The sequence below is a fragment of the Erinaceus europaeus genome, chromosome 14 (assembly GCF_950295315.1).
Source record: "Erinaceus europaeus chromosome 14, mEriEur2.1, whole genome shotgun sequence".
In the NCBI taxonomy this organism is placed as follows: domain Eukaryota; kingdom Metazoa; phylum Chordata; class Mammalia; order Eulipotyphla; family Erinaceidae; genus Erinaceus; species Erinaceus europaeus.
Window position 1 is genome coordinate 48,993,241 of NC_080175.1, and position 25,862 is coordinate 49,019,102.

The window sequence follows — 25,862 nt, forward strand, 5'->3', positions numbered from 1 at the left end:
CTTACAGGAGTGAGGTGGTATCTTAGTGTTGTCTTAATTTGCATTTCTCTGACAATCAGTGACCTAGAGCAGTTTTTCATATATTTGTTAGCCTTTTGGATCTCCTCTGTAGTGAATGTTTTGTTCATATCTTCTGCCCATTTTTGGATGGGGTCATTTGCTTTTTTGCTGCTAAGTTTGCTGAGCTCTTTATATATTTTGGTGATTAGTTTCTTGTCTGATGTCTGGCATGTGAAGATCTTCTCCCATTCTGTGAGGGGTCTCTCTGTTTGGTTAATAGTTTCTTTGGATGTGCAGAAGCTTTTCAATTTGATGTAGTCCCATTGGTTTGTTTCTGCTTTAGTCTTCCTTGCAATTGGGTTTGATTCATCAAAGATGTCCTGGAGGTGTAGGTTTGAAACTGTTTTACCAATGATTTCCTCTAAGTATTTGATTGTTTCTGGTCTGACATATAGGGCTTTGATCCATTTGGAGTTGATTTTTGTTTCTGGTGAGATAAAGTGGTTCAATTTCATTCTTCTGCATGTTACAACCCAGTTTTCCCAGAACCATTTATTAAAGAGAGCCTCCTTTTTCCATTTAATCCTTTGGGCCCCCTTATCGAAGATTAGATGTCCATAGGTATGGGGATTTATTTCTGGGCTTTCAATTCTGTTCCCCTGTCTGTGTGCCTATTTTCATTCCAGTTCCATGCTGTTTTGATGATGATGGCTTTATAATATAGTTTAAGGTCAAGGAGTGTGATGCCTCCATTTCTGTTTCTTTTCCTCAAGATGGTTTTGGCAATTCTAGGTGTTTTCAGGTTCCAGATAAATGATTGTAGTGTTTGTTCTATTCTCTTAAAGAAGCTTGGTGGAACTTTGATGGGTATTGCATTAAATTTGTATATGGCTCTGGGGAGAATATTCATTTTGATCATATTTATTCTTCCAATCCATGAGCATGGGATATCTTTCCATTTCTTGGTATCAGTTTCTATTTCCTTGAGTAGCGACTCACAGTTTTCAGCATATAAGTCCTTCACTTCTTTGGTCAACTTTATTCCTAGGTATTTGATTGATTTTGCTGAAACAGTAAATGGGAGTGATTTCTGGATGTCTTCTTCTTCAGAGTTAGTGTTTGCATAAAGAAATGCCACTGATTTTTGTACATTGATTTTGTAGCCTGATACCTTGCTATATTGCCTAATAACTTCCAGTAATTTTCTACTGGGTTCTTTAGGTCTTTCTATGTATACTATCATATCATCTGCAAATAGTGAGAGCTTACTTCTTCCCTTCCAATCTGTATTCCTTTGATTTCTTTCTCTTGCCTGATTGCTATGGCAAGAACTTCCAATACTATGTTGAAGAGTAACGGTGACAGTGGACAGCCCTGTCTATTGCCCGATCTGAGGGGGAATGCTTTCAGCTTCTGTCCATTGAGTATGATGTTGGCTGTAGGTTTGCTATATATAGACTCCACTATCTTGAGGAATTTCCCATCTATTCCCATATTTTGTAGAGTTTTGAGCATGAACATGTGTTGGATTTTGTCAAAGGCTTTCTCTGCATCTAACGAGATAATCATGTGGTTTTTGGCTTTGCTTTTATTGATGTGGTGAATGACATTGATTCACTTACAGATGTTGAACCAGCCTTGCATTCCTGGGATGAATCCCACTTGGTCATGATGAACAATCTTTTTGATGTGTTGCTATATCCGGTTGGCCAAGATCTAGTTTCATATTTTGGCATCTATGTTCATCAGAGTTATTGGTCTGTAGTTTTCCTTTTTTTTCTGTCCCTATCAGCTTTTGGTATCAAGGTGATGTTGGCTTCATAAAAGGTGGAAGGGAGTATTCCTGTTTCTTCAATCTTATGGAATAGCTTAAGAAGTATGGGTATTAACTGTTTCCTGAAAGTTTTGTAGAATTCGTTTGTGAAGCCATCTGGTCCAGGACTTTTGTTGTTGGGGAGATTCTTAATAACGTTTCAATTTCTTTGTCTGTGATTGGTGCATTTAGATTTTGTAGTTCTTCTTGGTTCAGTTTTGGAAGTGCATAGGTTTCTAGGAATTGTTCTTTTCTTCCAGATTCTGTAGCTTGGTGGCATATAGTTCTTTATAGAAATTTTGCAGGATTCTCTTTATTTCTCTGGTGTCAGTTGTGATATCTCCTGCATCGTTTACAATTCTATTAATCTGAGTCTTCTCTCTTTTTTGTTTGGTGAGTCTGGCTAGGGGTTTGTCAATTTTGTTTAATCTTTCAAAGAACCAACATTTGGCTTCATTGATCTTTTGTATGGTTCTTTTATTTTCTATGTTTTTTATTTCTGCTTGAACTTTAGTGATTTCTGTCCTTCTGGTTGCTTTGGGTTCCTTTGTTCCTCTTCCTCTAAGTCCTTGAGGTGTGCAGTAAGGTCGTTCATTTGAGCTTCTTCTTGGTGTTTAATATGTGATTGTATGGCTATAAGTTTCCCTCTCAGTACTGCTTTAGCTGTGTCCCAAATATTTTGATAGGTTGTGTCTTCATTTTCATTAGTTTCCAGGAACAATTTAATTTCCTGCTTGAGTGAGTCTCTGACCCAGTGGTTCTTAAGGAGCATGTTGTTTAGTTTCCAAATTCTGTGTCTTTTAATAATTTTCCGTTTGTTGTTAAATTTTGGTTGTTAAATTTAAAAAAAAAAAAAACCTTGCTTTTTTTGGAAAATGTTATAACTATATGTATCACACTGTATACTTTTAATTCCATATCTGAAATCAAGTATTCTTAAAAGACATGAGTATGATTTATTTTAATGTGTAATTATACTTATAATTACTGTATAATTGTACTAAAAATATGCATACTAAGGATGTTCATTTCTCTTGAGGTAATAGTGTATTTGAGATAAAACTAACTTCTGATTAATTTGGGGGAAGAAAATCAGTGGTGATGTGAGGCTGTAAGTGACCCCCTGGTCCCTCCCCTCTCTGTCTTTATCTGATAAATAAGTAATTAAAATTGTATTTTTTTATATTTAAGATTCTTCTACTTTATTCTTGTCTTACTTTGTTATTACTTTTTACTCAACCTATATTAGCCCAAAGTATTTTTAAGATACTTCGTATGTCTGTTGTAGTTGATATTACTAACATTTTATAAAAAATTTAAATATAGTCATATATATATGTATATATATGTATATATTCCACATCTTTAGTATTAGTATATATAGACATAAAGCTGCTGCTTTATAGAATTGTTATCACAAAGAAACATTTCCCCAGGATGTGGGCATCAGTATATTCACCCTCTAGCAAACTATCGGTGTTGTATAGATCTATGAAGTAAAAAAAAAAAAAACTGCTTATGTTTTAAAAATGGAAACTAGAAAACCAAAACCATTGTTGCATTAACTTTTAAATGAGTTTTTTTTTTAATCTATGTTTAAATTATTAAGTGCATTTTCTTTCCTATTAAGCATATCCTTGGGGAAGTCTGGGTGCAGAAAACATCTGAAATGAATACAGATAAACAGTATTTTTGTCATACTCATTTGGGACATCTTCTAAATCCAGGAGACCTGGTATTGGGGTTTGTATTAATTTATAGTATTTTGAACTGTTAATTAACATTCTATATTTTATTTGCATAGCAAATAAAATATAAAATTATTTATCACAAAAGGAAGTTGAGAGCTCTTGGAAGTCTTATGGCTAATAGCTCCTTTATTATTGCTAACTTAATTAAGTTTAATTGGACAGAAGCAGGTAGTCCTGCCATTTTGACCTTCTTAATAAGTCATTTGTTCTAAATTTTGAATGATTGAATTTTGAAGTTGTGGTCTTTATTTACATTGTCTAGAGGGTGGGAGTATAGAGAGTAGCTTTTTATTATGCATGTTTCACTGCTTAAATGCTTTGCTTTTAAAATATGGTAACATAAGATGTGAAAGCCTTATGATGGCTTAAACATTATTTTTGCTTTCTAATGTTTCATTGCTTTTATTGGAGAACAAGGATTATTATTTTTTAATAAATTAATGAAGTCACCTAAGTTAGTGCTACTGTAAGCTGATATTTAATAATAATTATGAGGATTTGCATTGAGTGAACAGTTATCTGTAAAGTACGAAAATATGTTAAATATATGCTTTTAGGAAGAATTTTTAGCTGATTATTCATAAGATAAAAAGTCACATGGGAAGAGTATTTTTTCATTAAGTATCTCATTGTTTTAATTTCAGGTTTGATTTGGCTAACTGTAATTTAAATGATGAGTATGTCAACAAAATGAACCCAGATAGAGTCCCAGATGTGGTAAGACTTTATTTTTTCAAAATTTGTTACTATCTTTATTGGATAGAGACAGCCAGAGATTGAAAGGGAAGGGAGAGTTAGGGAGGGATAGAGAGACTCTGCTTCACCACTGGCAAAGCTTTCCCCCTGTGGGTGAGGCCCGGGCTTCTTGCACATTGTAATGTGTACTCAACCAGGTGTGCCACTACCTGGCTCCCTTAGAACTTTCTTTTGAAATTAAAGTTAAAATAGATTACTAAGGGCTGGGGAGATAGCATAATGGTCATGCAAAAAAGACTTTCATGACAGTTGATGAGGTCTCCAGTTTAGTGCCTAGCATCACCATATGATAAAGCTGAGCAGGGCTCTGGTTGGGGTTTCTCTGTCTCTTCCTCTTTCCTCTCCTTTCGTTAAAATAAAATACTAGGAAATAAACTATTGAATGCATTCATTATAAGTATTTTTTCTTAAAAATATATATTTTTCTTTATTATTGGATAGAGACTAAAAGAAATTGAGAAGGGGGGAGGAGATAGACACCTACAGCCCTGTTTCACCACTTGTGAAGCTTCCCCCATGCAGGCTTCCCCCATGCAGAGATTTGAACCTGTATCCTTGCAGACTGTAATATGAGTGTCTAACCAGGTATAGCCTGGCCCCATAAGTAATTTGTATTAATTTTTAAAAAGTTAGGAAATAGGGGATCGGGTAGTAGCGCAGTGGGTTAAGCGCACTTGGTGTGAAGTGCAAGGACCAGCATATGGATCCCATTTGAGCCCCTGCCTCCCCACCTGCAGGGGGTTGCTTCATGGGTGGTGAAGCAAGTGTGCAAGTCTGTATCTTTCTCCCCCCTCTGAGTCTCTCCACCTCTCTTGATTTCTCTCTGTCCTATCCAACAGCAACGACAGCAGTGACAAAAATAATGACAACAACAACAAGGGCAACAAAATGGGAAATGGCCTCTTGAAGCAGTGGATTCTTAGTGCAGGCACCGAGCCCCAGCAATAACCATGGAGGGGGAAAAAAAAGTTAGAAAATAGAAGTAATGTTTTGGGTGCTAGTCTAAATTTAATTCTAACAGTATTTTAAAAGATCACCAAGGCAATCTTAAAATATTTTTTATTAACCTAGGATGGACAAATAGTTGTGAATGATACATGCGTGAGCACACACACATGCACATTTCTATAAACATTTACTAATTGAAGTAAAAGAAAACCTTATCTTTTCTAAAGTTGTAACTACTCTTACTTGGTTTGGGGGCTTTCTAGCATTCTTAATCTTTCATCTTCATCTTTTTTTTTTAACTTTGAATACTTGAGTCTTGTTTCTTGGTTTCCATTTTTTGTGACTTTGAAAATTTTTCTTATTTATAGGTGTTAATAAAGAAGAGCTATGACTGTACTAGACGGCAGCGTCGTAGAAACTGGAAACTGAAAGAGCTTGCAAGAGATAGAGAAAACATGGATACTGATGATGAAAGGTCCCACTGTCTTCCCCTTTTTTTAGTTTCTTTTTTTGTGATAGGAAAGGAGGAGGGGCTATGAAGAGGGAGGGAAAGAGAGAGAAAGTACTCTTCACTACTCTGAAACTTCTCCCATGCAGTCAGAAACCAAGGTTTTGAGCCTGGTTCTTTCCCAGTGTAATATGTCTGCTCCTTCAAGTGCACCGCCACCCAGCTCTACTATGGGCTTTACTTGTGGTTTTTCTGCAAATGCAGTCTCCACATTGAATGACATAATCAATCACTTAAGTAATTTATTCTTGAGGCGCTGGTGCGGTTAACACCCTTGCTATTCTTTAGAAAGATAGCAGATAGTATAGCCCCAATTACCTGATATTAAGGCCATCAATTCGCTTATAATAAACATATATATAGTATTTAAAGGTTTCTTCTAACTAGCACCCCTAGTGGGATTTTGACAGATACATAACTGCAAGGATCAATAAGTCCGTAGCTCCTCATTCACTTCAAAGGCCTAGCATGTTTTTCAAGATGCTCTGGTAGGGACCTCTATGTCCACAATATTTACTAGCATCTGAAAAGTTGTAGTTATAGTTGTCAGCCCTGTGGGTTGTGGGTTGTACAAACCTGAGGCAACTACAAACCTGGCATGCTGTGGTACATGTTCTCCCATACCCACCCAGTTTGTGTGTTTTTTTTCTTTTTCTTTTTGCCACTGAGGTTGTTGCTGGGGCTCATTGCCTACATTATGAATATACTGCTGCTGGCAGCCATTTTTTCCACTTGGTTTTTCTTTCCATTTTTATTTGACATGACAGAGAGAAATTGAAAGTGGAGGGGAGAGGACCAGCTTTTAACCCAGGTCCTTGAGTATGGTAATGTGTATGCTTAACTAGGTGCCCCACCCAGCATGTTTTTCTTTTAAACTTTTTATGTTTTATTCATGATGGAAAATTATACTAATAAACCCTCACAGTTATTTATAAGGCAATAGTGATAGTCAATTTAACTTTCTTGTCAGTGTTGATTAAATCAAAATATGGAAGCCATTTGTTTGTCAGAAAAAATTATACATTATTTCATAGAAAAACCGGGTGGTAACACCTGCTTACAATGCACAAGTTACATGTTACAGTGCACTTAGCAAGTAATGAATCAGGGCTGCAGTTGTCTCTCTGTCTCTCCCTATCACCTTCCCTCTCGATTTCTGGCTGTCTGTATCCAATAAATAAATAAAGATAATAGAAAGTTAAAAGAAACAAAAACTGGCTTTTCCAACAACCTGATATAATGGTATTTTACACAGATTTGATTGCCATTTCCTGAGTTTTATGACATGAGAGTTGCAGTTATTACAAACAACTGGTTTGAAAAACTAAAATAATCTACAGAGCAGTTCTTATGACTTGAGATAAAATAGGAAAAAGCTTACTGAAATGAAATTGCTATTTTCAAACAAGGAAAAGATACTGTGTTCTAGAAAAGTATACTGGGCTGTTTGAATTTTGGCCTTGATGCTGATGAAGAATAATTTAAATAAGACTCATTAAACATATTAATAGTATGTTGCAAGATTGTAAGATTACAGTGTATAGTTCCATGCTAACCACCAATCAGTCAGTGAATCTTTTGACAGGTAAAGTTAGACCATTCACATTTAGGGTGATTATTGTTATTTGCGATTTGCCTATAACCATTCCAGTTTCTGTTCCTGAGGCTGTTTTATCCTCTTTACTTTTCCTGTTTGTTATTTTATATGGATGGTTTTCTATAGTGGTCTTTTTCTACTCTATATATGGTTCCTATTTGTCTTTGTGTTATGTTTTGTTCTGTGATTATTATAAATATTATGTCCAACTTACAATATCTACAAGAGTTTCAGATTGGGCCTGGTTCACTGACATTGGACTGTATTGCTGTGTCTATTCTGTGCTTGTTTTTCCATGTTCTTAATGTTCCTAGTTCTATTCTAATACTGATTATCTCATTACAAGTTTGTGTTGGTTTTTTGTTTGTTTGCTTGCTTCTCTTCATGTGGGACTTGTCTCAGTGCAAGGCAAGGTGTGTCATGGCAAATTACTTCAATTTTTTAAAAATAATTTTTAATATTTTCCCTTTTGTTGCCCTTGTGGTTATTACTTCAATTTTTTTAATGTTTGAAACTTTATACTTGAGGGATCATTAAGCAGTATTTGTGGTTGGAAATTCTTTGAATATGCCATCCCACTCCTTGCCTCTAGGGATTGTAATAAGGAATTTATAAAAGCCTGATGGTTCTGCTTCTGTATGTCAGTTTCTGTGTTTCTCTCGCACCTTGCAATATTTCTTTCTTATTTTTGGCTTTGAATAGTTTTACTACTGTGTCTTGTGTGTGCTGTGTTGGGTTCAGGAACTTCAGTGTTTGCTATAATTTCTTTGAATATGTCTCTATTCTCCTCTCCCTCTTTCCTCAGGGATCCCAGTAACTGACATTCATCTTTATTTATTTTTGCCTCCAGGGTTATTGCTGATTCCTGCAATAACCCTAGGTGTCCACTGCCCCAGAGGCTATTTTTTCCCTTTTGTTGCCCTTGTTGTTGTTGCTGTCATTGTTGTTGGATAGGACAGAGAGGGATCAAGAGAGATGGGGAAGACAGACAGGAAGAGAAAGATAGACTCTTGCAGACCTGCTTCACCACTTGTGAAGCGACCCCTCTGCAGGTGGGGAGCTAGGGGCTCAAGCTGGTCCCTGAGCTTTGCACCATGTGTGCTTAACCCGCTGCACTACTGCCTGGCTCCCTGCTGATTGTGTCTTTTAGCATTGATATTCTCTCTACCTGATTCAGTCTACTTCTCAGACTTCTTACCTCAACCTGAACTGTGTTCAAGGTTTTCTTCACACCCTGCAGCTCTGTTTTGAGTTGTTTGGGTTTTCTGTTTGTTTTGGGGTGTTTTTTTTTCTTTCTCTGTTTTATAATTCTTTGATTAAATATGGTCTCTGAGATCTTAAATCTGTGTCCTCTGAATAAGTTTTCTGAGTGCTTGTCACAATTTTTTTTTTCTCATATCTGTGCCTTTCTAGTTACTTGGAGTTTCTGTTGTTGCTGTTTATTACTCAAGTTTCCACATTTAGTGTGGATTTTGTAGTTGTGCCAGCAGAAGGTGCTGTGGCTAAGATGTTGGATTTCCCTACTTAAGTTTCTTGGGTGGGGGGGATAAGGGGGTTATCTTGTTTCCCCAGGCTGGTTTAGTGTCTCCTGTTCGTATAAGGCTCCCTGTTAGTGTTCCACCTTCTTGGGAGTAATAGGATGGGAGAATCCCTTTCTCCTGAGTGTTCAGAGAGAAAACAGGACTTATTTCCCTAGCCAGGTGCCAGTGCTTGTGCAGCCCACACAGGATTCTCAGTAAGGTTTATGCTTTAAATCCAGGCAGTCCTTGTTTCTTGATGCCCCTGAGTTCCGAGTGTAAGTCCCCCAAATTCCCTGCCTTTGTTCCTCTGACCATATGCTCTTTTATGTAAGTACCAGAATGTCCCCCGATGCCTGAGCAGGGCTTCTTAAATCTTGAGAGCTCCTCCCTTATACCTTTTCCATCCACTGATAATGCTTGCCTACATCAACTTGAGATTGTGAGTTACATAAGAAATCACAGTTGTGAATTGGTGAGATTTGTAAACAGTTGTTACTGATTTAACTCAGTCACCAAAGTGAATTATTGTAGCTGCTAATTCCTTACCATGCCACTAAAGTTGGGATATATCTTTCTAACCAGCTGTGGTAGCCTAAGGTTATCAGATGGCTTTAAATTAAGCCAGGCTTTTTCACTCAAATAAGTGAGTCCTTGTGGACATTTCAATATTCTATAACCCCCGAGTTCACAGAGTAAGCAGCCAGACCCACTTTCCTGCCGACTAGCCATATGCTCTTCTGGGTAACTCCCATTTTGGTACTAGATATCACTGTGTATGGCTCTTTGAGTCCTAAGAATCTCTTAACCTCTTTCCACTCTCTGAGCACACATTTCTGTACTCACCTGTGGATTAGTGAGTTTCTTGTATCTTGTTGAGTTTTCAGGTGATTTTTTTCATTGCTTTTTCTAGTTTATTAAGGGAGCAATCTTAAACAGTTTCTACTTCATAGTCACACTTCCACAAGTCCAGGAAGGAAAATTTTTCAGTCTTGTTTTTAATGTCACTATATGTTTATTACATTTTTATTATAAAATTTTGGAAAAATATACTTGAAGCTGTCAGGTATATTTAACAATTTTATTTGACTTTTAAGTATTTTTAAGTATTTTATTGGGGGCTGGATGGTGGTACACCCAATTAACCACAAGTGCAGGTGTTGCTGCCACTCCGCTACCTTCATGGGTCTGCTTCAAGAGCTGTGAAGCAACTTTGCAGGTGTCTGTCTTTCTCTATCTCCCCTCCCTTCTCAATTTTTTTCTCTGTCCTATCTAATAAAAATTAGGAAAAAAAAATAGTTGAAGCATTTTCCTTATGTTAAGAATGAAATACCTTCATATTTCCTTGGTAATATAATACAGTTAAATATTTATTTATCCTTCTGTAGACAGTACCAAGATTTCCTTGAAGATCTTGAAGAAGATGAGGCTATTAGAAAAAATGTCAACATCTACAGAGGTTGGTGTTTTAGGAGTGTTTAACTACTGTTTATAAACATACTCTTACCAGCAGGGTCTTCTGGTATCTTATACTTTGATTTCATATGAGACTTGTTATTGGTGTTTTAAAAGCTACCCTAATTCAACTTGTACCCTTACTGCCCCCCCCCAGAGGAAAAATCCCATAGTGAACAGAAAATTTTATATCTTTTCTGTATCACATTTTTGCCTTAGCGTCCTCATGATTCTCATACTAGTAGAATTTATTCATATATTGATAGCTCAATCAGTATGTGTGTATGTGCCTGCTCTACATATGTGAGTTGTACATGTTATCTGGCTAAATAGTAAAAGCAGATATTTGCACATTAATTTGTATTTGAAATCCTTTTATTGGGCCAGTGAAATAACTCATTTGAATCTTGCACTACTTAGCTGTGTGTGCACCCCAAGTTTAAGCACAGTCACCATCACACCATACCACTACCCCCCGGCTGTCTTAAAAAAGTCACTTTTTTCCCCCCCATAGATGCAACTGTTCCTGTGGAAAGTGACACAGATGATGAAGGAGCACCTCAAATTAGTCTAGCTGAGATGCTTGAAGACCTTCACATTTCCCAAGATGCTACAGGTGAAGAGGGTGCATCAATGCTGACACAGTGAGATCCTGTTTCAGTAGCTTTCAAATCTATATGCAGTGTATGTTGGACAAACAACTTTTGCTTTCTACTCCACTGTTGCTTCCATACTGAGAGAGATTTAATATTAAACCTGGATAAACATGACTTCTGACTGTACTGAAAAAAAAAAAGGGTTTGAGTTTAAGGCTTTGAAATTCAAGATTAAAAGCTGTAGTCATTACTGATATTTTAGGTCACTTTACACAAAATTTTATTGCTTTGTTATATTTTAGTAGTTTCACATACCATAGAGCCAGCTTTAAAATTTTTTTCAACTTATAAACAAGGGCAAAAAGAGAAAACAAACAACGTAAAACCTTTGCTTCACTGTGATAAATTGAACTAAAGCAAGAGATTCTGGGGAAGAGAGGGTTGGAGAGGGCCTTGGGGTCCTGGTGAATTATATTGGAAAGGGTCATTGGGAGTGAGTGTTCTGATGACACCTAACACAGGGATATGAGTGATTGTACCCATGTGTCAATAACTGTACTGTAAACCATTATCAGTAAAATAAAAAATAAAGTCAAAATGTTTTTCAAGAATGTGACATAATGGATGAGTTTAACATCTGGCAGCCCATGTGCTACAGTAATGTTCTAGTGTTTTTGTTTTTTATGGCAATGAATTTACTGTACTTGACATGCCGTTTGTATTTTAACTACTTCTGTGCATGGGATAGAATTTTTTTTTTATTAATGAATTATAATGATTGACAAGATTGCAGGGTAAGAGTGGTACAATTCCATACAATCCCTACCACCAGAGTTCTATATTTCATCCCCTCCATTGGAAGTATCCTATTCTCTTTTTTAAATATGTACAACTTTTTTTTTAATTTACACACAGGTGGAACACACAGGTGGGCTATAAGGATTGTTGGAATGACGGTGAGATAATGGGTGTGTTTGGTTCCTTAGGATAGATATATATCCCCAGGAGAGGAATTGCAGGATCACAGGGTAGGTCCATTTCACTACAGAAGAGATCCAAAAGGCTAACAAACACATGAAAAATTGCTCCAGGTCACTGGTTGTCAGAGAAATGCAAATAAAGACAACATTGAGATACCACCTCACCCCTGTGAGAATGGCATACATCAAAAAGAACAGTAGCAACAAATCCTGGAGAGGTTGTGGGTACAAAGAATCCTTCTGCATTGCTGTTAGTAGTATAGATTGGTCCAGCCTCTATGGAGAGCAGTCTGGAGAACTCTTACAAGGCTAGACATAGACCTTCAATACAAACTAGTAATTCCTCTCTTAGGGATATACCTCAAGGACTCTATAACACTCAGCCAACAAGATATGTGTACACCTTTGTTCATAGCAGCAGAATTTGTAATAGCTAAAACTTGGAAGCAACCTAGGTGCCTAACAGATGAATGGCTGAGAAAGCTGTCATTCACACACACAGAGACACACACGAATACTATGCAGCTTTAAGAACAATGAACCCACATTCTCTGACCCATCTTGGATGAAATTATGTAAGTTGAGAATGAAGAACACAAAGGGAAACTCAAACGAGGATCTAAGTTTCAAGTAGGGCGCCAAAGTAATAATCTCAGGGTGGAAGGTGAGAATGGATGTTCAGCTTCACTGGGGGGTGAAGAGGGCTGGAGAGTGTGATGGGGAGGATGGAATGGGACACAGTCTTTTGCTGATGGGAATGATGTTTATGTACACTGTTCCTACTGATGACTACAGAATGCAAGTTCAGACCTATAGGGATGTAGAGGTTACATAGGCTCCTATGCTGAATATAGGCCCCAGATCAAATCAGTGGGGTTTACAGCCAATAATATACATATTTGGGAGCTACTCTTCTCACTGATCCAGCTTTCTAGGCCTTTTTTTTTTTTTTTAAATTTTTTCCCTGTTGTTGCCCTTGTTTTTTATTATTGTTATTGTTGATGTTGTCATTGTTGGATATAGAACAGAGCAAAATAGAGAGATGGGGAAGACAGAGAAGGGGAGAGAAAGATAGACACCTACAGTCCTTGCTTCACCATCTCTGAAGTGACTCCCCTGTAGGTGGGGAGCCGACGGCTCGAACTGGGATCCTTACGCTGGTCCTTGCGCTTTGCGCAACGTGCGTTTAACCTGCTGCATTACCACCCGACTCCCTCTAGACCTTTTTTAACCATGATGTTATCTCCTCATATAATAACTTGGATCCACCTGAATATCTGATGTTAGACTCAGGCAAAAACTAATAATATCATGGGTCCTTTGGGATATACCTAAAATAGACCTACTAGCTATTTTCAAAACAGACCTCAAATCTTCATCTGCAATATTCCTGTCTTTATGTTCATGATTATTCAACAATTTGTATGGCTTTATATGTTAACTCTATCAGCTACCAGGTTCCACATACTACCATGATTTCAACTGAACTTCCCTGGAGCTCGCTTCCTCAGAGCCCTGCCCCACTAGGGAAAGAGAAACAGGCTGGGATTGTGGATCAACTTGTCAATGCCCATGTTCAGTTGGGAAGCAATTACAGAAGCCAGACCTCCCATCTTCTGCACCCCATAATGAGCCTGTGTCCACACTCCCAGGGTTTTAAAGAACGGAAAGCTATCAGGGGAGGGGATGGTATACAGAGCTCTGGTTTTTGGGAATTGTACCCCTCTTATCCTATGGTCTTGTCAGTGTTTCTATTTTATAAATAAATTTCAAAAAAAAAAAAAAAAAGAACTGTACCACCTTACATGAATTTATGGTGTCCTATGAGCTGGGAACGGTCTCACCAGAGTAAGGAAGCTGGTGGGTTCACATTCCACAACTGACATCTCTGGATGCAGCCTGAAGTGAAACACGCCAACGTGGTACTGGTTGCATTGATTGGGTTGGGATCAGCAGATACAGTATCAGTTGGAATGAATTAGGAAAAGCATGCAGGAAACTGAGCCTCACCCTATTGGTTTCAGGATTGGGAGAAACATGGGTTTTATAGAGAAAAGGGGAAGGTTCCTGCTGTCTTAGAATGTAATAAAGCAATAGTTATAACAAAATCATTTGGCAATTGAGTTAACTTTGATAACCCCATTTAGGATTTGCTGGAGCATACAAGTCCTCACCATAATTTATGTTGTTTTATGCTATTTACTTATAGCTGTATCTTATAAAGTAATGCCACCAGTTGCTTCTGTTTTCCCTAGTCTAAGCTTTTGGGAGATTTAATATTTCAAAGAACAAGTCATTATTAGAAATGTATTAATAATTTGAGCCCACTGTTAAGCTTCAATCTGATTACCAGTTTGAATTCTTAAGTCCTCAGATTGAAGGAATATATACTAAGAGCTATGGTCTATGCATCAATAAGTTTGAGACATTCAAACCATCCCCCCCTTATATTAATTAAATAGTTATTTGTGAGTCTCTAAATTGATAGGCGTGTACATTAACACCATTCCCACCACCAGGGTCTCTGCCCCCCTCCACCCCTTCCCTGAATCTGAACATCTACCCTCACCCTCCACCCAGAGATATTTACTTTGGTGCCCTATTCCAAACTGTCAGATTTTGCTTTGAGTTTCCCTTTCTGTTCTTCTTTCTCAGCTTCTGTTTATGAGTAGGGTCATCCCATCATCTTTGTCTTTCTGATTTATCTCACTTGACATAATTCCTTCTAACTCTATCTAAGATGGGTCAGAGAAGGTAGGTTCATTGTTTTTAATAGCTGTATAATATCCCATTGTATAAATATACCACAGATTTCTCACCTATTCATTTGTTGTTGGGCACCTGGGTTACTTCCAGGTTTTAGCTGTTATGAATTCTGCTGCTATGAATATAGGTGTACACATATCATTTTGGTTGGGTGCTATGGAGTCCTTGGGATATTTCCCTAGGAGAGAAATTACTGGATCATATGGGAGGTCTGTTTTCTAGCCTTGTAAGTGTTCTCTAGACTGTTTTCCATAGAAGTTGGACCAATATACATTCCCACCAGTAGTTTAGGAGGGTTGCCCTGTCCCCACCACCTCCAGCATTTGTTGCTGCTGTCATTTTTGATGTGCCATTCTCACAAGGGTAATGCGGTATCTCATTTTTGTCTTTATTTGTAATCTATGACAGTCAGTGACCTCAAACAATTTTTCATAGGTTGTTAGCCTTTTGAATCTTTCTGTAGTGAATATTCTGTGCATAACCTTTGCTCATTTTTATATAAGATCATTTGGGTTTTTTGTTGCTAAGTTTGGTGAGCTCTTTGTGTATTTTATTATTCTCTTTTCTGATGTATGGCATGTGAGGATCTTCTTCTATTCTGTGAGTTGTGTCTTTGTTTGGGTGATAGTTTTCTTCTGCTGTGCAGAAGATTTTCAGTTTTATGTAGTACCATTGATTATTTGTTAGTTTGTTTTTTTCTGTTCATCTGTCAGTAGACAATTGTTTGTTTCCATGTTTAGCCTATTAGAAATTGTGTTGCTGTGAACTTAGTTGTACATACAACTATTCTAGCAGATGCTTTTGGTTCCTTTTGGGAAATATCCAAGAGAGAAATAACTGGATCATAGGGTAGGCTATTTCTTTTTTTTTTTAATATTTATTTATTTATTCTCTTTTGTTGCCCTTGTTTTATTGTTGTTGGATAGGACAGAGAGAAATGGAGAGAGGAGGGGAATACAGAAAGAGGGAGAAAAAGACACCTGCAGACCTGCTTCGCCACTTATAAAGCAGCTTCCATGAATGTGGGGAGCCGGGGGCTTGAACTGGGATCCTTATGCTGGTCCTTGCGCTTTGTGCCACCTGCACTTAACCCACTGAGCTACCGACTCCCGGGTAGGTCTATTTTTAATGTTCTGTTTTCATAATGTTTTGGGCCAATTTATATTTACCAATTTTTACAATAATGTAAAAAAAAAAATCCTGTTCTAAAAAAAAGTCCTTTTTTCCCTGCATCCTCTCCAACCTTTGTTTCTATACCACTACACATAGTTGTGATGTTGTGACTTATCTTCATTTGCATTACTCTGATAATTGTTGACTTTGTGTAATTTCTCATGTATTGATTGCCTCTATGGATCTCCTCAGTGAAGTACAATAGCCTGGGCCCTTGAATTTTCTGATAGGAAGAAAGTGACAAGAGACAAAGATCATTATTTTTGTACTACTTTACACAGATGTAAAGTTGTGATTGAGTGTCTTCATCTGTGTCCTTTGATAATCAGTAACATTGTTCACTTTTTCATGTATTGGTTGGCTCTATGGACCTCCTCCTCAGTGAAGTACAATCATCTTACTTTCTCATTTTGACCCTCAGTGAATTTTGGATATGCAGGTCAAAGGTGATTTTCTTTTTATTTATTTATAAAATAGAAATATTGACGAAACTGTAGGATAAGAGGGGTACAATTTCACACAATTCCTACCACCAGAACTATGTATCCACTTCCCTCCCTTGGTAGCTTCCCTGATCTTTATCCCACTGGAAGTATGAACACAGGATCATTATAGGGTGCAGAAGGTAGAAGATCTGCCTTCTGTAATTGCTTCCCCACTGAACATGGGCTCTGGCAGGTCAATCCATACTCCCAGTCTGTCTCTTTCTTTCTTTAGTAGGCAGGGATTTGGGGATGCAGGGCTCCAGGACACATGGTGGGATTGTCTGCCCAGGGCAAAGGTTATTTTCTAATGTACCTTTGCTGACTGAGTGGACTTGGAACATTTTTTTATATTTCTGTTGGCCATGTGGATATGTTCTTTGGTGAATATTCTGTTCATAATTTGGGGAGCTCTTTACTTATTTTGGTTATTAGTGTTTTGCCTGATAGATGCCATGAAAGAACTTACTACATTCTCTAAAGATTCTCTCTGAGTGGTGTTTTCTTTTGCTGTGCATAAATTTTTCAATTTGATGTAGCCTCATTGGTTTATTTTTATTTTTGTCATCTTTACAATGGGGCATGTGTCATTGAATATGTATAAAAAATAGGCTTAATCTTTTTTTTCCTTTGGTGTTGATTACCAGAGAAATGCATATAAGTACAAATATGATTCTGTTTCATTGCTGTGAGAATGTTATACATCTGTGAGAATGTTATACATCAGAAAGGATAGTACCAACACATGTGGAGATGTTGTGGAGATAAAGGACCCCTCCTGAGCTGTTGATATGAATGTAAACTGCTTTAAGCCTGAAGAACAGTCTTGAGAACTCTCAGAAGGGTAGGAATGGAAATAGCTTATGACTCAATAATTCTTCTCCTGGATATCCCTAAGGAAACAAATGCACCCATCCAAAATGAAATGTATACACCTATGTTCATACCACCACAGTTTGTAATAGCTAAAACCTGGAAGAAACCTAGGTGTCCAACAACAGATGAGTGGCCAAGAAAGCTGTGATATATATATATACACTGGAATGCTACTCAGCTATTAAGAATAATGAATTCACCTCATCATCCTGGATTGAGCTTGAAAGACTGTTGTGAAGTGAAATAAGCCAGAAACAGAAAGACAAATATGAAATTATCTTAGTCATAGATATAATTTGAGAAATAAGAATAGAAAGGGAAACTTGGTCTGGGTTTGTCTTCTAAACTGGGATATGCAGGGGAGGGAGGATTTCAGGTCTATGTATGATGGTAGGGCAGCATCTGGGCTTGGAGTAAGAGTGTTTTGCAGAAAAGTGAGAAATTCTGCACATGTACCAACAATTATACTTACTGTAAACCACTAATTTCCCCAATAAAAACTTATTCTAGTGGTCCAGGAAGTGGCACATTGGCTAAGGCACTAAACTCTGAAGCATGAGGTACTGAGTTCAATCCCCAGCAGCATATGTACCAGACTGAAGGCTGGTTCTTTCTCTCCTATCTTTCTCATGAATAAATAAATAATTTTTTTTTTAAAAAAACTTATTCTAGACTAGGACAACGATTGTTACTGATAACCATAGATATAAGAAATATGGGTTGGGGCAGTCGGCTGGTTAAGTGCAGGTGGTGCAAAGCGCAAGGACCGGCATAAGGATTCCCTTTCGAGCCCCACCTGCAGGGAGAGTGGTTGCTTCACAAAGAGTAAAGCAGGTCTGCAGGTCTCTTTCTCTCCCCCTCGATATCCTCCCCTCCTCTTCATTTCTCTCCTATCCAACAGTGATGACATCAACAACAATAATAACTACAACAATAAAACAAGTGCAACAAAAGGGAATAAATAAATATTTAAAGAAAAAAGAAAGAAATATGGGTTGGACTTGCATTTACTTTGGGGATGGATCACAATTATTTTCATTATGTGGATGTAATTCCTTTGTCTTGCAGAATATTTAAATGGATGTTCCTTAGAAGCTAGTTAGAATTTATAACAAAAAATCCACTTTATATCCTAAGTTCAGAGAGCTCTTGGGATATGATCGCAGAAGTTTATTTCCTGTAGTCAGTTATCTGGTGTGTGTGTGTTTGTGTAATGAGATCAACCTCAATATCTCCTAGCCCATCATGACATTGACTGTGACAGTATTTTTTTGGTTGTTATAGGGAAAAACAGCCATTTTCCACAATTAGACTTGAGAAATTGCCATGGATACTGCTGAGCTCTTTCCTGAATTGTGAATAATGTGAGGTTGCTACCACCTGCACAGGTTTCTTCTGCTTCTTTACTGTGCAGTATTTAATTCATGTGAGAGTATTCCTAGATGTACAGTCTATAAACATGTTCTTTTTATTCAACAATTTGAGTGTAGACACAGAAATAAAAATCATAACATTCTAAGTAACTGACAGATGCCAAGGAAGTTTCTGACTGGCAGGAAAAAAGTACAAAATCTCCACCTGCACCTGTTTCTGGAGCAAATCTGTGTGTCCATGTGGTCAGCTTGCCCTCTGCTGGTTATGAGCACCAACTTCAACCAACTCTGTTTTCCATGCTGGGAGGCTCACCCTCACTTCTCCTCACTGTGTGTCTTGCACAGTGATACACAGCCTTGTCCTCAAAACTGGCTGTTCAGCTGCATATAGGCTGTGTTGGAGGAAGTGTCTGCAGTCATAGTGGCTCTGCCCTGGAACTTCTGGGCATACCTTGTATCACTATCTTTCAGGGTCAATCCTTCCTGTCCACTCCAGGCCTTTTCCATGGGCCTGCTGCACCCAGTGCATGTTGTAGTTGGTGAAAGTATATCCAGAAGCCTTGCAAGAGAACTTGACGGATGTGCCAGGCTTCCTCACCTCAGCCCCAGACTGGGTCAGTTGTACCTAGGACTGCACAACTATGAGGAGAAGACAGCAGTGGATACAAGCCCTTAACTGACTCTGCTCACCAACTGCCTCCAAGGACTGGGGGCTTTACCTGCAGCCACTGCCACCAGGAAGAGGACTCTCCAGCTCCACTCCATGATGGAGGGTGTGATGTGAGGGATCCGAGGGAGGTGGTGGTTGTGGGCAATGTTCTCAGGACACCTTGGTCTGCATTTCACTCCAGAGGTCTGAGGTTATTTCTGGTCGGATCCAGCTGACCAGGAACAGTAGTACCTGGAGAGGGCGCTAGGATTGAGAAAAGAAAGAAGACAGTGCAATGGGATCGGGAAGGCCCCAGTGCAATGACTGAGTGCCCAAATTTATTTTCTCACAGCCTTTTATAACACACAGTAAGAAGCTTAATTATGCTGGCTCTGCATAAGGTTTCTCAAAACATAATCCAGGTGCATAAGCAAAGTACAGTTTCTCAAGACATAATCCAGGTGCATAAGCAAAGTACAGTTTCTCAAGACATGAACAAGATACAGTTGAGGCAAAAATTCTTGTAGTTAGACAATTATCATTTTTCACAGTCTGCAAAGTCTTTATCATTTTCTCAGCTTTCTCCAGTCATCCTAAGAGAAAGGTCAGGAGTGCACCAAAAGCCTGCTTTGCTAGCCTTTTGCTTAAAGGCCCAGGGGGCTTTGCCTCTCAAGGACCTGCTGCCTCCGACAGTTATTTACATGTTCATTAGACAGAAGTGCTCATAGATCAGGACCTGCCTCTCTCTGAGGCAGTACTAGCAAATTGAATTGATTAGTGTCAACACACTGGAAATCTTCAAGTTCCTGTTGGAGATCTGGAGCCATTTCCATGTTTTGCAAGGCTGTGCACAGGGGCTCCACATTAAGGAATAATCACCGACAAACAAACTGCCTATTAGAACCACATCCTTGAGTGATATAGAGAAACTTAACTTGCTGTAGACTCTGGCACCTGAATGTCTGCTTCCTCAGACTACTGTTTTTCCCCAGTGTTTCTCCAATGTCCCTTTAATCCTCGCTAAGCTCCAGCTCATACTATTATAGAATGGTTAAACTAAGAAGGAATACTGGAGAAATGAACCAGGACAAGAGTCCAGATGAAAGACCCTCAAAGTTTGAATCACAGAACAATGAGGTCAACATCCCAACGATAGTTGAATTAATCACAGGAGTGAGGAGTTTGCAAGTATAGTCACCAGAAATGGAGAAACAACAAATGAGAGTCTAGAAAAAAAAAAAAAAAAACTATCAACGTTATTAGAAAACTGAAATATGTGTTTGGGAATCTCAGGACTCCCTGAATAGGGCCCCAGCTGATGGGGTGGCTTGATAGTGACTAAAGAGTCATCATTAAAGTACACCAGTCTCTTGCCCTGATTCAGCATTTGCAGTCCTTGCTTTGATAAGGTTAGCTTTGGAGTGAGTGAGGGATGTATAATAGGAAGCAGTTGAGGAGGGTATCTAAGTCTTAAGTAGACACTATTTCATTATGAACTTTATACTGACTGCAGAATATTGTGTACTTTTGCTTTCAGGTAAATATTTTGCCTTAATTTATGAATGCATGTGAACATATGCTCTATCTCATGGGACTTGGTCTATATCTAGGTTTTCAGACTTTGTTAGGTAGTGAACCACCTGGGATAGAATTAGAATCCTATGAAAGGAAAGGTCTCACCCGAGTAATGAGGTTGAAAGGTTGACATTCCACACCTGACATCTCTGGACACAGTCTGAAGTGAAGTATGCTGAGGTAGTTCATTTGGTTGGGATTGGTGGATGCAATATCATTTGATATGAATTGAGAGAAGCATGCAGGAAAGTGAGCCCCACCCTTGAGGTTCCAGGACTGGGGAAAATATAAGCTCTATAGAGGAAATGGGAGGTTCCTGCTGTCTTAAGGTTTAAGAAGGCAATAGTTACTGCTATAATCACATTATTCGGCAGTTGGGTTAATTTGAAATATCCCTTTGTTAAGATTTGCTGTATCATACACAACACACCATAATTTATGTCCTTTAACATTATTTGTATATAGCTGTGCCACCAGTTGCTTCTGTTCTTCCTGGTCTAAGCTTTTTTTTTTAAATTTTTTAATTTTTTATTATATTTATTTATTCTGGTCTAAGCTTTTAAGAGAGTCAACATATCAAAGAATCAGCCTATGTATTAAAAAGACTGATTTTAAAAGTTTGAGACATTCAGTCATTTCCCCATCTCATATTAATTAGTGATTAATATGACTACAAATTAATGAGTGTACATAAAGACCATTCCCACCACCAAAAGACAGTGTTCCACCCCATCCTTTCCACTTCCTCCCCACCCCCATGAAGCCGAACATCCACCCTCATGCTCAATCCAGACATTATGGGCCTAGACCGCTAATGGGCGGGGTAGATAGCATAATGGTTATGCTAATGATTCTCATGCCTGAGGCTTCTAACAATGGTTCTTCTGTTTACCTTATCTTATTGAGCTAAAATTGTTTAAACAACCTTAAAATCATACTAGAAAGGACTTTCAAAATTATAAAGGTACTTAAACCAATTATAATAATTGAGTTATCAATTATAGTTAACTTCTAACTTGTTACAAGTTTTGTTTCACAAGTGAGCAATTACAGTTATGTCAAGCCTTCACATGAAGAAGCATCTGCTCATACGGAATCCCCAGAAATCCATTTTGACCCGTCTTCTGACATCTCCGCCCTGAAACCAATGATATGACCTGACATGATCTAAAGAAAGATCACGATTCACAGACTCCAAGGACAGAACATTCCTACTGCCTTTCACCTGTCACATTTTGGAGGTTCCATTTCACTCTACAGAGCAGCAGAATTCCGGTGGCTGACCTTCCCCATCGATACAGACATGCAGCCTTTCATCCCCTGACATTTCTACCCCTAGTTGTCGGCATTGGGCTGACACTTCTATTGGACTTGCTGGTACACCTCTTGGACACTTTACACCACTTTACAACAGCTACCCTTTACGCTGCTAGGTTTCTCGGAGACTGACCACAGCAGTCTATGGACATTGCAGGTTGTTGTCATGAGGCTATAGGCCATGCCCCCTCACCTGCAAGGCCCTGCCCCCAGAGACAGGAAACGCCCCACCTTTTGCCTGCTAGGCCCTACCCCCAGAGGCAGGAAATGCCCTTTGAGGCCACAAACGCCCCTTTTTGCCCACCAGGCCTCCTCTTGACATCACACTGGCTCTTGCTGCTCTCCTATTTGTCCCTTTCTGTCTTGTGCCAGTTCTTTTAAAAATGCCTGCATGATATAGGTTTCTGTTCAACCCCTACACTGCTATTCGCCGAATAGAAATGGAGTCTTTTACAAACATTCACCCATTTAAATTTGGCTATTGGAAAGAGGGAGATGTTGGGAAATTGTGAGGATGTGGTTGAGCTTGGCAGTGCTTGAACCTGAGGGGTGCGTCCAATACTGTTAGTCTCTCTACCAGGAGGTTGAGCAAGGAGAAACAGTAGTACCCCAAAGGTGTTCCTCCTATCAGACTCCCTGCCTCACAAAGCTCCCCGCATTCATGATATGGCCATTAGATTAAAAAAGGGGGGGAGATGTTGGTCATTATGCCAGGTCCCCTGCATTGCTTGATGCTGTGGTCTATTTACATAATCACTGTTTTGCCTGAGACCTGCCCTGCCTGCAGGGTATTGATTTAATCCCATTGGTGAGAACCTTCACAGCTGCTATGAAAGCTTTCTATGTTCATGCTCTTTTTGCTCCGCCCCCTCTCCTAGCCATTTCCTTTTCCCATTTGCCACTTCTGGTTAAAGAGATATATAAAAGGCGTTGTATCTGATCAATAAAAGAGAATTTCAATGCTTTCCTCCTCAGCCACAAGAGTTCCCAGTTCCTCTCCCAAGTCTGAGTAAGCAGCAGCCTAGGTTGGCTCCAGCTTAGTTCTCTCCAACCCAGAGAGCATGTACCTGGAAAGAAACACCCTCAGCTAGCCTGGCACCATCTCAAGGATGGGGGAGTTCCCCTATGCCTTACCATGCTTTCCCATTGTCCCACAAATATACTATGCTACACCTGAGGAAGATGTGTCAATATTGGGGCAGCTTGGAATGTTCCTACTCATGACCACAGAATGTGAGCTCATATCTACATGGATGCAGAGGTCACATAGGCTCCTAAGCTGAATATGGAACCCAGATCACATCAAGTCAGTGGGGTTTACAGTCAACAATATCTGTACACCTTTCCCATATTTGGGAGCTACTCTCTTACCTGATTCAGCTTTTCAGTCCTTTATTCAGCCATGAGAGCATTTCCTCAGAGAATAACTTGGATCCACCTGCATATCAGATTTCAGGCTTAGGGGAAAACATACAAACAAACAACTATAACAAAAAAACTAGTATAGCCAGAGGCCCTTTGGAATATAAAATATGGCTACTAGCTATACAAAATGGAGACCTCCCAACTCTTCATCTGAACTATTCTAGACTTTAGGTTTATGATTAGTCAACAATTTGTTTGGTTTTATATGTCAACTCTCTTTTCAGCCACAAGGTTCCAAATGCATGATGCCAACCAGATTTCCCTGGACAGACAACCCCACCAATGTGTCCTAGAGCTCTGATGCCCCAGATCCCCACCCAACTAGGGAGAGAGAGGCAGGCTGGGAATATGGATTGACCTGTCAACGCCCATGTTTAGTGGGGAAGCAATCACAGAAGCCAGACCTTCCACCTTCTGCATCCCACAATGACCTTGGATCCATACTCCCAGAGGCTTAAAGAAAAGAAAAGCTGTTGGGAGAGGGGGTTCAGGAACACAGTTCTGATCATGGGAATTGTGTGCAGTTGTACCCCTCTTATCCTGTTTTTTTCATTGTTTCCTTGTTATAAATAAAAATTAAAAATACATAATAAAATAAAGAAGTCTGAAATAGCTGAGCTAAGAGCACAACTAGCTGAACAAGCTATAACAGTATTAGAACAGGGTAACAATAGCTGAACTATAGAAAACAACAGGGGAGAGATTATAGAAAAATTAGGCTGAAAACAAAATTATCAAGATCATGGATGGATTAGAGAAAACAGAAATAAGAGATCTCAAAAAGAGATTAAGAGAAACAGAAAATAACAATAGAAACATGAGATGGCTTCAAAAGAAATAATATACACATTTTTGGCTTACAAGAGGAAGAAAGGGAGGTGAAGAAAGTATCCTACAGGACATAATAGCTAAGAACTTCTCTAATCTAGACAACATATAAGGCATAAAAGTTCAAGAAGCCCAGAGGGTCCCAAGTAGAATTAACCCAGATTTAAAGACACCAAGACACGTCATATTTATAATGGAAAGGAATAAGGACAAAGAAAGGATCCTGAAGCCTGCAAGAGAAAAACAAAGAGTCACCTACAGAGGAATACACATGAGATTAGCAGCAGACTTCACCATACAAACACTACAAGCCAGAAGGGAATGACAAGATGTCTATTGAGTGTTCAATGAGAAAAGCTTTCAACCAAGACTACTGTATCCTGCTAGACTGTAATTCAGACTAGATGGAGGCATCAAAACCTCAGACAAGCAACAATTGAAAGAATGAACTATCACCAAGCCTGCCCTGAAAGAAGTTCTGAAAGGTCTCCTATAAACAGACCACCATAAATATGCCATATATTAGAACACTCTAAAAATCTACAGGAATGGTGATATCTTCATCTATGATATCAATAAATGCCAATGGCCTGAATTCACCTTTTCAAAGGCAAAGAGTTGATGATGGATCAGAAAACACAACCCTGCAATATGTTGTCTAAAGGAAACCTACCTAACTCAACACGACAAACACAGACTTAAAGTGAAAGGATGGAAAACTATCATACAAGCCAATGGCCCACAAAAAAAAGGACAGGAACATCTATTCTCATTTCTGACATGATAGACTTTAAAGTAAGTAAAATCAAAGAAGACATTGATGGACATTACATAATGCTCAGAGGATCAGTTAATCAAGAACACTTAACAATTGTTAACATCTATTCATCCAAAGAGAAGACATCTAAATACATCAAACATCTACTGAAAGAGCTACAGCAATATATTAACAGCAACACAGTAATAGTAGGGGGCTTCAATGCCCCACTCTCACAACTTAACAGATCATATAGGCAGAAAATCAATAAAGAAATGAGGGAGCTAAATGAGATAGATAAACTAGAACTTTTGGACATTTTCAGAATTCATCCCAAGAAACTGGAATACACATTCTACTCAAGTTCACATGGGTCATTCTTAAGGATAGACCATATTGTTAGGACACAAAGACAGCATAAGGAAATTCAAGAGCATGAAATCATCCCAAACATCTTCTCAGACCATAGTAGAATTAAACTAACACTTAACAACAAAAGATGAGTAATAGCCCCAAAATGTGGAAACTCAACAGTACACTACTTAACAACTACTTGGTCAAAAAGGAAATAAAGGAATAAATCAAAATGTTTTGAGTTCAATAAAAATGAAGGCACGAGCTATCAAAATATTTAGGACACAGCTAAGTCAGTACTGAGAGGGAGGTTCATAGCCATACAGCCATACATTAGGAAACAAGAAAAAAGCACAAGTTAACAAT

At 38.6% G+C, this 25,862-nt stretch overlaps 1 protein-coding gene and 1 pseudogene across 3 annotated transcripts in view; one reads left to right on the top strand and one right to left on the bottom strand.

Moving 5' to 3' along the window:
- The window catches only part of NMD3 (NMD3 ribosome export adaptor), a 36,975-nt gene extending 25,423 nt beyond the window's left edge, over positions 1–11,552 (top strand). For all 3 annotated transcript variants that reach the window (XM_016192068.2, XM_007531957.3, XM_060171895.1), the window contains 5 exons: positions 3,444–3,556; positions 4,209–4,281; positions 5,637–5,743; positions 10,279–10,349; positions 10,860–11,552. In XM_016192068.2, coding sequence (XP_016047554.2) covers positions 3,444–3,556; positions 4,209–4,281; positions 5,637–5,743; positions 10,279–10,349; positions 10,860–10,993 — 498 coding nt within the window. In that variant the 3' untranslated portion in view covers positions 10,994–11,552. The remainder of the gene's footprint in view (positions 1–3,443; positions 3,557–4,208; positions 4,282–5,636; positions 5,744–10,278; positions 10,350–10,859) is intronic.
- A 7,317-nt stretch (positions 11,553–18,869) lies between these two features.
- On the bottom strand, positions 18,870–19,356 carry LOC103121430 (immunoglobulin heavy variable 1-69-2-like; annotated as a pseudogene).
- Positions 19,357–25,862: the final 6,506 nt, after the last annotated feature.